We start from the raw sequence: 12,105 nt of genomic DNA, 5'->3' as shown, positions 1-12,105 counted from the left end.
GCACCGCGACCCTGAGCGTGCGCGCGCCGCGGAGCGGGAGACGTGTGACGCCAAAGCGGACCGGCCCACCAGGCCGAACGGAGGAGGGCGCCGTCGTGGTCGGAGACGGCGCAGCCCCTCCAAACAGCACAGGTGGACGGAAGGTCAAGGTCGGCGCGCACAGGGAAGGGCGAGCTCGGCACCGCCCCCCGGCGGCCAGCCCCGTTCCTGCGAGGCTCCGCCCACGCGAGCGACCCGTCCTCTTGGGGCCGGGGAGCACCAGCCCACGCAGACCGGGCCGGCCCCACACGCTGCTTCTCTTTGAACTTGGGTTGACGCGGGCGGGCCAGTGAGACCCGAGAGCGAGGAAGGGAGCGGCCTGGTTCTGTCGGTCGGTCTGCAGACGTCTGTCCGTCTGTGCTGCTCCTCCTCCGAGGCCGCGCTCCATCCTGTGCTGACCGGCTTTCTGCTGACAGCCAAGTGCACGGCCGGGTCAGACCGCGAATGAGTGTGTTCCCCAAACTGCCATGGCGGTTTTTCCGGATGACCAGCTCCGTGTGTTGTTTGGAAGGCCACGGTATTTGGGGCCGTCCGGATCAGCTGCTTTTACAACACATCACGCTGCCTTTGCTTCTTCGGGAGCAGGGCTCTGGAGGACGGTTGGCCGGCCGCCGGCGGGTCCAGCCCGCGGCCTGCTCTCACCAATAAGGTTTTATCGGCACGCAGCCACACGCTGCACTCGAGGACTGTCGGCAGCTGCTTTCTGCCGAAACCGCAGAGCCGAGAAACTGGGACCCACGAGGCCTGAAACATTCGCTCTCTGGCCCTTTAAGAAACGCTGCTGACCTATTTTAGAATAACACATGCCAGCTCACCTTGGAATAATCTCAGGACAATGGCAGTCTTGCTGCCGCTGCAAAACCACGTAATCTGACAGCCACCGAGGCAGGTGCCCGCAGGACCTGCGGCGAGGGGGGGTGGTGGCTGCTTTGTCTGACACCTGCTGGGAAGCCCCGGAGCCCGGGCACCTGTCCCTGCGGCGGCTCCGCGCGGGGTCTCGGGCTCACCCACGTAACTCGCCGCTCAGGGAGTGCTGGGGACGCGCTTTGTCAATACGACATTCATGACCTGCTCGCGGAGCTCACCGCCAGGCCCGGGCGTCCCAGGTGGGGCTGTGGAAGGAGGGGGGTTCCTCCCTCAAAGGGGGAGCCTGGGAAGTGCTCCCCCCACCCCACTGCTCTCAGCCCCAACTCGAGAAGAACCCACTCAGAGTCTAAGCCCAGGACGAAATCCAGATATGGTTTCAGCCTGTGCAAGTTCAACTGGCACAGCAGGGCGCTTAGGGAGGCCTCTGTCGGGCTTCCTGTTTTCGGCCGGCCCCACTTCCGACCCGGGAGCACGTGCTGGCAGCCTGAGCTGGCGCGACAGGCCCTGGGCCTGCGGGTTCCTTTCACTCCCAGACGCCCAGCCGCGTGCCCCCGTGGCCACCCGCAGGGCAGCCCGGGGCCGGGAGAGGAGCCAGCTCCCTTGGTAAATCACGGGCCTGAGGGGCCGTCACCTCCCAGCTTCCAGTTTTCCCGTGGAGAGCAGGAGCGATATTCGGGAGAAACGGCGGGGTGGGGGGACTGGCTGAAATATCCTACGTGGCCACACCCAGCTCGGCCCCCCTCTCTGCCCTTTTAAGAGGGGGGTTCTCAATGTCACCCCTCCCCTGCCTGTCCCCGGAGCTCCATGGTGGCCGTCTGGCTGGCCTCAGGACAGGGTCCTTCCGGAGTCTGTTTTTGTATGACCTCCGCCCCTTCCCCCACCAGGCCACAGCCTGTCCAGGCACCTCTGGACACATCTGGGGCAGGAGTGGGGGTGGCAGCAGGGCTGGGCACTGCACTCTGCTAACCGAGTCAGTGTCCAGTGGACAGTGGGGGTCTGCCCTCTGCCCTGGAACAGGGAGCAATCCACCGGGGGGCCTGATGCCTTTTAGGGTGCAGAGTTACAAGGACACCCAGAGAGCTGGCATGGCTGTGTCTCTGCACGGTGTGGGCTGTGGGGGAACAGAGGTGAGGAGCACAGGCTGCCCCCTGGGGGAAGTCGGCCAGCCTGGGCCCAGCCTCAGGATGGGGGCGGGGGGTGGGGGTGGGGGTGCCTGCTGGGAAGCCCCATGCGCCTGTACAAAAGTGTCATCAGGGTCACAGCCGAGCAGCAGCCGCCGGTCCAGGAGAGAGGGCAGCAGCTGCAGGGTGGGCAGCCCACCCATGCAAGCTGACCGCACAGTGGACGCTGCCACCCCACAGAAGGCAGGACTGGCGACCCGAAGCCATAGTAGTAGCCAGCTGAGGATCTCAAAACCCCAAACCGGTGGTGAAGGACCTCCTTCCCGGCCATCCGCCTGGCCTCTCCAGCCTGGCGGGGTCCGGCCTGACCTGGAGGTGGTTACAGGCACAGCGGCTGGACTGGGCCCCCCCCCCCGAGCCTCCAGGTTCAGATGCTCGCCGGGCCTGTGGCTTCAACCGTCCTTAGCCCAGTCTTTTGTCTGCAGGCAGAGGTGGCTGTCCTGCAGGGCCCGGCCACGGCTGGCCCAGAGGTGACCCATCAGACAGGACACGAGGGCAGTATGTGGTCAGCCGTAGGCCCCAAGACCCACTGAAAAGCTCCGAAGCCCACGGCGCGGGGCCAGGCTCCGTCACCGGAGCATCCCAGAGTGGCAACTGGATGCAGGGGCAGGGGCCGGGGTGCCAGGAGGCTGGACAGTGACACCCAGCGAGACATGTCCCCCAGAGGGGACATCAGAAAGACCCTACAGGAGGGAACTCCCAGACACCTAGCCACAGACAAGCTGTCAGAACCCAAGGCTTCCCGTGACTCAAGGCCAGAAACCACCAGGTTATGGGTCCAAGGCTACCCTTGACCTTGGCCCGACCTAGGTCAGCAGCGTCAGACAGCGCCTGCGGCACCCGCCCCAGCACCTGCGCCTGCCCCGAGGTGCTGAAGAGGCATCCCAGAATATGACCTCTGCCACCCCCACCCCAGGGACTGAAACGATGAACCCCTGCCCCTCCCCCAGTGGCTCTTGGGCGACTCAGTTCCCGGCCCTCCCGTGCCCCTCTCCACAGGGGCCCTTTACGAGTGTGACGACGCTGGACAGAGCCGTCCGGGGCGTCCACGGCCAGGCCCCCAGCCCAGCCCCTGCGAAGGCCCGCTTCCCCTCCCCACCGGATGCCCCTGCTGGCCGGCCCCAGGGCCTTTGCACGGGACGCCCCTCCCGCCTGCACCCTCGCCCCCCACAGCGTGCAGCCTGTCCAGGCCTCTGGCCCTCGCCGCCGTGGGAGTGAGGGCTGCTGAGGCACGGTCCTGCAGGGGCCAGCCCCCCACCCCGGGCTGGAGCTCCTCCTCAGACCTGCCCGCCCGCCTGTGTGAGTGTCCCCGTGGGGCCACCGGGCTGGGCCCCTGTCACAGGCGCTGGGCTGCCGGGCAGGCTTCAGGAACAGCTCGGAGAGGACAAATGAATGAAACAGAACACGCCCACACTCACCAGCCCGGCTTTCCCCCGCCTGGCCTCCGGCCCCTCACTGCCCAGGCCTGGCCTCCAGAATCCCCACTCCCAGGGTCACATGACGTCTCCGGGACGTGCCTCTGCCCACTCCTCTGCCACGGCCCTGCGGCTCGGACAGCCTGCCCTTGGCGTGTGCACCCGGCCACCACACAGCGGCCCCCGGGCTGCTGCAGCCTTTCTTTTTTTTTATCCAAATGACACTTCTCCAGACCAGGCCGGCACCAGGGCAACCCCGCCCCCAGCACATCCGGGACAGAAGGTCGGGGCCCTTCACTTTTCCCCAGAGCGAGCCCGGACCCTGTGAGGCTGCCTCTGGGTTCTGGATCCCCAAAAGGGAAGCCTCTGCCCCGGGGGGGTTAAACTAAGAAACCGGAGCCGGTGGCGCCTCTTAGGGATCCTCCCATCAGCCTCCGGGGACAGTGCCCTTCAGATACCTGTGGGCTGGTCCAAGGCATGCGGCCCCAGGGACGCCGCTGGACTCACGCCGACCTCCGGGCGGCAACACCTCTCGCCTCGCCCTCCCGGGTCACAGCCCCCTGCCCTCCCGGTCCAGGAGTCAGGCTCGCTCTCTGTTCCCCGAGTGTTATCGTCACTCTGCCCCTCGGTGAACACACTCCCCGCGCCCCACCAGAGGCCTCCCGGGCCCCCACCGATTCCCCGGCCCCCTCCGCCTCCCGGGCCCCCTCCCTCCCCGTCCGGCGCGCCCCCCGGGACTCCCGCCGAGGCGGGCCCGCCGCGAACACTCACCCTCGCCGGGGACGCCGGCTCCCGGCCCCGGGCTGGGCCACCAGCGCAGCAGCGCCCGCGCCGGGTCCAGGCTCACGGCGCAGCGCTGTCGCTTCACCCACAGCACCGAGAGCAGCGGCTCGGCCGCCCCCATCGCGCCAGCCCCGGGCGCCGGCTCGGCTCGGCCCGGCTGGGGCGCGGACGCCGAGGAGCGCGGGACCGTTAGCGGCCCCTGGAGCCTGGCCGGGTCGCGGCGGCGGCAGCGGCGGCGGCGGCGGCGGCTCGGGGCGGGCGGGGCGCGTGGCCAGCGGCGCTGCGTCACCCCGTACGCACGGCGGCCGCGGGGCCGGGGAGGGCGGAGGGGACCTCGGGGGACCGAGCGCGGCGAGACCAGGGGGCCGCGCGGCGACCCGAGGACAGATCGGGTCCCGGCGGGTGCGCGCTGCGAGGACCAGGCGCTGGCCCGGGCGCGGCAGCACGGCTCCGGCTCCGAAGGAGGCGGTTCCCCCTTGCAGCCTCTCTCAGGGTCTCAGCAGCGCCCCCGCGGCGGGTCGCAGAGGCAGGCGGGGCCTCTGGCGGCGCAGAAACGCTGTGTGGAGTCGTGCGGAGGCGGCGGGAGGCCGGGGGCCCTGGGGCGGGGCGGACCCTGCCAGTGGGCACCCACGCCAATCTCGGTGCAGCGACCACGGGTGGCCTGTGACGTGAGGCATCAGGTTCCTTCCCTGGCTGGGCCGGCCCTGCGGTCCTCGAGCACCCGCGGGAGCTGCGGGCCCTAGCACACCTAGCGTGGACGCGCCACCTTCTCTTCTCCGCTGCCTTCCCATCCTGACGACTGCCTGAGGAGGCGGGGGCTGCGGCGTCCCCACTGCCCGTGCGGGCAGTGTCAGGGCCTGGGCAGTCCGCAGTAAGGGACGGAGCCGGCTTCCAAAGCAGGCCGGCTGGGTGCAGGGTCCCCCTGTGTCCGCACCCCCAGGCTGAGGAGACATGTCCTGGTCCCAGGCAGCAGAGGCCGGCTCAGGGGCCTGCGGGGGACTACTGCCCACCACAGGGCTCTGTGAGCCCCCTGGGGCTGGAGGCTGCAGACAGCAGCTGGGGGTCCCACAGCCCCTGCCCTCCCGTGCCGGCCTGCAAGGGGGCATGCTGGGGTGTGAGCTGCCCCGGGAACCCCCGGAGACAAGGGCCCTGCAGGCCGGCTGGCAGTGAAGGCACCTGGAGGTGGGGGCTTTCTCTTAGGGCCCTGGGAGAAAGTGGGGGTGGGGGCCGGGGCGCAGACAGCTGAGCCCCTCTCCTGAGCGGGCCCGAGGAGAGTGGGCTGCTGTTCTGAGCCCAGATTAAACCCTCCCCTGTCCGCAGGGGGTCGTCCCTGACCACCCAGCCAAGTGGACCGCTGCTCTGCACCCCAGCGGGGCTCCAGCCCGCCCTCGGAGTGTGTCTGCCCTCCTCAGCTCCATGGGGACGCGCCCGTTGGCCCTGTGGCCCCCAGGCCGGAGACAGGCCCGGGTGTAGTCAGCAGAGCGCGCCTGCCCCAGATTTATCAGAGAAGGAGGGAGGCTCCAAGAAGATGAGTAACGTGCTCACAGGCACAGGCTTAGAAGGGGCGGGGGTCTGGCTTCAGGGCCCCAGCCCCCGGCCCCCCGCAGCCCCCCTTGCCCAGCCCAGTGTTTCCTCGCTTCCCTCGGGAGCCTTCCCTGTGGACGGCAGCAGGGCGAGCCTGGCACAGGGTGGCCCACGGGCAGGCCCCGAGCTGCCATCGCCCTGTGAGTCACCCTTCCTGGGCGCCCGCCCCGGCAGCAGGAGGGCTCGGGCAGGGCTGACGCTGGGCTGGGAGCCCCGGCCCCGCCCGGGGCCAGGCCTGCCTGGTGTCGCTGCCCGGCCCTGCCTCCCACGCGGCCGCCCCGACGCTCCCGAAACGCGGATGTGAAACTTCTCTGGATACAGACGCTGCGTGCGAGGGGGCGGGAAGGGGCTGGCGGGCAGGGGCTCTGGAGGGGCGGGCGGCGGTCTCCCTGCCCCGCCTCTCTCTGAGGCCCCTCTGGGCGAGGCTGCTCCGCCCCGAACGGGTTGTTCACCGGGAGACCCTTCAATGTCACACCTCGGCTCGTGAAAGGTCCTATCGTCCGAGCGGGGGACCCGGAGAGGACTCTGACCCCGCCCTGCCCTCGGGAGGCTCTGCGGAAGGGACAGCAACTCAACTCCAAAACACCGGGGAGCCCCAAGGCGGGCCCCCCACACTGCTTCACTCAGCAGACTCCAAGCGCATAGGCCAGGCCCGGGGCTCCCAGTGCTGGTGGCGGCTAGGGGTTGAGTGGTGACCCCCTAAAATTCTGTGCTGAAGCCCTCACCCCCAGGACCTCAGCACGGGGCTGTGTTTGGAGACGGGGCTTTCGAAGAGGGGACCAAGATAGAGTAGGGTGCAGTGGGTGGGCCCTAATCCAGTCTGGCTGGGGCCCCGTAGGAGGAAGTTTGGACCCGCAGAGCCCCGGGGCCCTCACGTGTGACGGGAGAGCAAGAGGCCCTCGCTCTGCGAGCTCAGGAGAGAGGCTTCTGGGGGGGGGGCCACGCCTGCCGGCACCTTGACCTTGCACTTCCAGCCTCTTTTGTGAACTAGACCCAGGGGGAAATAATTTTTTTGAAGACTTTCTTTCTTTTTTTAAATTTAATTTATTTATTTTTAGAGAGGGGAAGGGAGGGAGAAAGAAAGAGAGAGAATCACTGTGTGGTTGCTTCTCACATGGCCCCCACTGGGGACCTGGCCTGCAACCCAGGCATGTGCCCTGACTAGGAATTGAACCTGCGATGCTTTGGTTCGCAGCCCGCGCTCAATCCACTGAGCTACGCCAGCCAGGGCAGGAGGAGATAATTTCCGATAGCTGAGCTGCCTGGTTTGTGGAATTTGGCAACCCGAGCGAAGCAAACCGTGGGCCTGGCACCCGGGAGGCTCTGGTTGTGGGCTTAGCTGGGAGGGGCCTGGGCAACAACGCAAGACCCCACGCTTCCGCCTGGGGGGGAAGGTGCTAGGGAAGGCCAGGATTTCAGAAGACACACTCCCTGCAGGTGAGCTGGATGGGGGAGGGCTGGGAGGCCTCAGGCCCAGGACTCTGAGCTCAGCCCTGGGGACACGGGAGGCACAGGGCGGCTGCCGGGCCCTGCTGTGTGCGGAGCTGGCCGTGGAGGCATCCGTCCAAAGGACTATCAACTGGAGAGCCTTCGAAGGCCCCAGCACCTGGATGGCTTCCCAGCCACCTCGCTCACCTGGGCCCTGGCAGACACACCTTTCCCACGCGGGGCCCTGTCTGAGGGCCCTTCCCCCAGCGCTGCCGGGGAAGCCCCGCCCCGTGCCCCTCTCACCCCACAGGCCCCCCTTTGAGACTGCGCCTCTCTGGGCTGCTCACCGTGTGGGGCTCCTGGCCAGGCTGCCGTGCCAGCCTCACTTGCTGCGGCGGGGGCAATGTCCCCACCTGTCACCGGCCTGCTGAGGGCACAGCTGGCCCCGGCCCTCTGCAGGGGGTCAACCCCGAGCCAGGAGCTCCGCGCAGTCGGGCCCTGCCACCTGGCCCTGTCCAGTCTGCGGGCTTGGGCTGCAGCCCTGGTCTCTGGCCAGCCCTGACCCGCCCACTGCCGACCCAGGGCACCTCGCACTCGGGCTGCCGGGACCCTGAGGTCCTGCCTAGGCACATGGCATTGCCCCCGAACACCTCCAAGTGTCGTCCCCACTGGGCCGTCCATGCCAGAGGCCCTTCCTGCCCAGAGAGCCCTGGCCACCAGTGGGGGCCTGGGCACCAGCTGCCCCTTCCAGCAGCATCCCCTCCAAGGCCCCTGACCTACTTTCTCCCTGCCCCAGGAGGCCCTGGCCTTGTTTATGGTGACAGCTGCCCGCTTATCCGCCCCGGCCGGCTCCCCACGCGGTCGGCCACACGCCTCGGCACCCGGGCACTCCCGGGAGGGGCGGGAGCACACCTGGGCCAGCCGCCCTCTGCCCTCCGCTCTGCGGGAACAGCCTTCCGCTGGCCGCCTGTCAGGGCCGACGGCCTGGGAGGAATGTCTGGGGCCCCAGGAGGCTGAACACCGGGAGGGTGGACTGGTGATTTATGAGACGCCCGTCCCCATGTGGCACACGTGACCCCGGCAATGACTGCTGGATGTAGGCATCACCTTCCCGCCGACAGACGGAGAGACCGCGGTCTGGAAGAGCAGCCCGACCCGCACGAGTTACACAGGACGGCCATCAGACGGGTGGGCACTCCTACGTCTCACCGCCGTGGGGGAGGGGGGCCTGAGGGGCGCACACGCACGCTGGTACGTGCTTGGCCTGCACCCACAGTGGCCCGGCCGGTCCTCTAGGGCACCCGGGCTGTCCTGCCGGACCTGCCCCCGCCCCACCCAGACTCAACTCCCAGTCTCAGAGGCCAGACCTGCCCGCCTGCCTGGGCGAGCCCAGCCCGGGCTGGGTGGAGGGGGCCCCTCTGGTGGGGGCCACGGGTGGGTGAGGTGGGGCTCCCTGAAAATAATTCCAGAGGTGGCCAGGCACTGGGGCTCCTAGCACCCCTGCCCCCGCACTGTAGGCAGCACCGCACCCTGGGAAGGGCCCCCAAGGCCGTTTTCACGCTGGGGCTGGACCCTGTGGGCCCTGTGGGCCCCGGGCCTGTCCCGGTGACCCCCTCGTTTGGGCCCTGACAGGCTGCCGGCCACTGTGCTCGGTGCCGGCTCATTCGGGCCTCAAGATCAGCGGTCCCCGGCCTCTTTGGCACCAGGGACCGGCTTTGTGGAAGACAATTGTCCACAGGCCAGCGTTGGGGACGGTTTCGGGACGACTCTGGCGCCTCCTGTCTGCGCTCACCTGCCGCGGCCGTGTGGCCCGGTTCCTCGCAGGCCCGGACCCGTACCTGTCCGCGGCCCGGAGGGTGGGGACCCTGCTGACCCTACTCCAGGCCGCTTCTCCGCAGCCGAGGAAGCAGTCCCGGGGAGGGGAGGGTCTGGGTCGGGGGATCCAGCGGCGAGGGGTGACCCGGGCAGCATCTGGGTGTCCCCTCCCAGGGCAGCTGTCTGTGGGGGTCTGCCTGAGCTCCTGCGATGGGGGGGGCTCTGGGGCAGCTCGGGAGGCAGGGAGACCCCCTCCTCCACGCAGCCGGAGGGAGCTGGCTGGCGGGCTGGGCGGGGGGCCGGAGCCACAGGCCTTGGCAGGGGTGGCCAGGCTGTGGGGACGCTGCCCGAGGCCCCCCCTCCCAGGGGCCTCCCTGCGTGTGCAGCTCGGCGCCCGCTCTGGGACGACGCAGGGCGGCCTTGACCCGGTAGTGGCTGGGAGCTGCCACTGTGTCCGGGCTCAGGGGCTCGGGGAGGGGTGTCCAGGGAGGCCCCCTTCCTGGGGATGTCTGTGACAGAGCCTGGAGCTGGCCAGGAGGCCTCGTCCGTCCTGGTTGGGGGGAGTGGTGTGTCGGGGCGGGAAGACCTGGCCTCATGCCCAAGGCCTGCGGGGCCACAGCGGAGGCCTTCGCTGCCCAGAAGCGCCGCCAACTGTGATTTCCAGCCCGATAAGAGGAGGCTGGATCACTCAGCCCGCAGGTTTATTTGTCTTTTTATGTTTGAGGTCTATAAAAAAAGTCGAGAGGAAAGAGCAAAGGCCCACGAGCCAGGTGACCTGATGTGGCCGCAGGGGGTGGGGCGGGGGGAGGCAGGGGCCCCAGGAACTCCTGCGAACCAGGGGTGAGAGGCAGGTGTGTCGGGGACAGGTGCGAGGGGCGGGGCTGCGTCTGGGGCCTGGCGCACCCGGGAACGCGGGCACCTGCCCCAAACAGACCCGCTGACCGCAGACGACACCCTCCGGAGGGAGGGCGTGTGGCGGGCGAGGAAGAGCCAAGTGTCTGCGCCCCATTCACGTTTCACAGCGTAAACAAGGGAGGTAGTAGCCCTGAGTCCAAAACAATGCTCAAATAAAAAAAAACAAGGAAGAAGAAAAACCAGTGGCAACAACCTGAACTGCAGGCCGGTCTTCGGGGATCGCTGACACCGGCCATGGGGAAAGGAGACAGGCCACGCCGAGACGGCTGCCAGCCGGCGATGGTGGCCAGAGGACACGTGTGGCATGGGGTAGGGGGTGGCGGGAAGACCACAAGGAAAAGACAGGGCAACCTGGAAACCGTGGGCACTGAGGCACGAGGACCAGGGAGGGGAGAGCGATGGGACGTGAGCTTTGGGCCGGGAGCTGTGCCCTGAGGACAGTGCTGGCAGGGGAACCGGGGGACCCGGAGCAGCTGGTTCCGCCCCCTTCACAGGTGGGGAGACTGAGGCCAGGAGGGGCGGCGGCCTGCGAAGAAGAAGTGCAGGAATTGCAGCCGGTCCCGAGACTCATGTGCCCCGAGCCCTCCTGGGTACCAGGTCCCGGCGGGGAAGGACCCAGCCTGAGGGCAGAGCGGCCAGGGGCGCCTGCGCGGAGCTCACCGCGGGCGAGACCGTCAGGCAGGCCTGGGGCCCGGCGCTGAGAGGGCCTAGAAGAGGGGCCGGCCCCAGCGGGCGCGGGAAGGCTTCCTGGGAGGGGCGTCGCGCTTCTGTGGGGAAGAACCAGGGAGCGCTGCAGGACGGGGTAGGTGCCCAAGGCGGTGATGACTGCCCCCGCCCTGCCCCGAGAAGGCGTTCCAGAATTTGCGGATGCAGCCGGAAAACAGGGGCCCCCCTTCCACCGACTCCCTGCTCTGCGTCGGTCGGGACCCAGCTCACAGCCTCCCATGGGGACAAAGCAGAACGCCCCCATTTTACAGAAGGAAGGCTTGAGGCCCAGAGGCCCCATCGGCCACTAGGGTGGGGTTGAGCTGGGTCCCACCTCATCTGAGCCAGAACCGGCCGACGCCCCCATCGGCAGGGGAGCACCCCATCCGGTCCCCCTTCATCCCCGGAGACAGCCAACGAATCCTCCCACGATCAAACAAAAGGCAAAGCAAGAAAGCAAGAGCCTTCTAGCCCCAGCCCGGACGCCCTGCCGTCCCAGAGCTTTGTGGACGTGGGGGCGGGGCGTGCAGAGGAAGCCGTCCCCGCGTGCATGTGGACGGGCGTGGTTTGCTCGCCAGTGTCAACATGAGAAGCGTCCAGACCTCTGGGAATTTTTATGAGTGTATTTGAGCCGAACTGGCGGCGGCTGCCAGGAAGCAGAGTCCCCAGGGAGGGAGGACAGGCTCCGGGGAATGGCAGCTTTGCACCTTTGTTCACACATGGAGGTCACGCGCCCCCCCCCCCCCCCGGTGCTGGACTAGGGGGGTGGGAGAAGGCCAAGGGGGGGTCTCGGGGATTGGGTAAATTCCTCCGCGTTTGCGGGTGAGGGTCGGTAGCTGTGAACAGTCAACGCAATCACAGTGACGCCGGGGGTGTGCGGCCCCCCGCTCTGGGGTGAGGGACGGTGCCCCAAGGGTCTGGGAAGAAGGAACGCGCCCGGACACCCCAAGGCCACGTCGTCTCAGACGCAGAGAGATCGCAGACGGGCTCAGCTGCGGCGGAGGGTGACCTCCGTCAGGGGAGACGCCGGCCGAGGACGTGGTGACCGGGGGTGACCTGCTTTCATTCGGGAATTTTTCAGGCCACACTGTCCCGTGAGGCCCCTTCCTGTCCCCGCGTGCGCAAGGCCGCCATGCAGGCCGGCCGGCCGCCCCGAGCCGGTCAGGGGCAGCGCGTGGCCCTTTCCCACCCGCACCGGCCCGCCAGCCCTGGGGAAGGTGACGGCGACTTTCTCAGACAGCCCAGGCTTGCGGCTCCGCACCTCCGGCACCTGACCGCCACGCCTCCCGCCAGGAAGCCTCGGGGGCTGGGGGCTGGGATTCGATGGCGTCTGGACCTGTCAGAGGACAATTAAACACGCCAGCAGGAAGAGG

At 68.4% G+C, this 12,105-nt stretch overlaps 2 protein-coding genes across 2 annotated transcripts in view; one reads left to right on the top strand and one right to left on the bottom strand.

Annotated features, from left to right (window-relative positions):
• Positions 1–5,076, bottom strand: part of CERK (ceramide kinase) — a 28,505-nt gene extending 23,429 nt beyond the window's left edge. The window contains exons 1-2 of the mRNA XM_045834756.1: positions 4,917–5,076; positions 4,274–4,768 (exon numbers count right to left, since the gene is read on the bottom strand). Coding sequence (XP_045690712.1) covers positions 4,274–4,768; positions 4,917–5,076 — 655 coding nt within the window. The remainder of the gene's footprint in view (positions 1–4,273; positions 4,769–4,916) is intronic.
• Positions 5,077–8,309: 3,233 nt separating this feature from the next.
• The window catches only part of TBC1D22A (TBC1 domain family member 22A), a 78,787-nt gene continuing 74,991 nt past the window's right edge, over positions 8,310–12,105 (top strand). Inside the window, exon 1 of the mRNA XM_045834919.1 lies at positions 8,310–8,485. The gene's annotated coding sequence lies outside the window, so the exon portion shown is untranslated. The remainder of the gene's footprint in view (positions 8,486–12,105) is intronic.

Source organism: Phyllostomus hastatus, unplaced genomic scaffold, assembly GCF_019186645.2.
Source record: "Phyllostomus hastatus isolate PE091 unplaced genomic scaffold, TTU_PhHast_1.1 phas_contig_198, whole genome shotgun sequence".
NCBI lineage: Eukaryota > Metazoa > Chordata > Mammalia > Chiroptera > Phyllostomidae > Phyllostomus > Phyllostomus hastatus.
The sequence above is the reverse complement of the archived record's forward strand: the minus strand, read 5'-3'. Positions and strand labels throughout refer to the sequence as shown.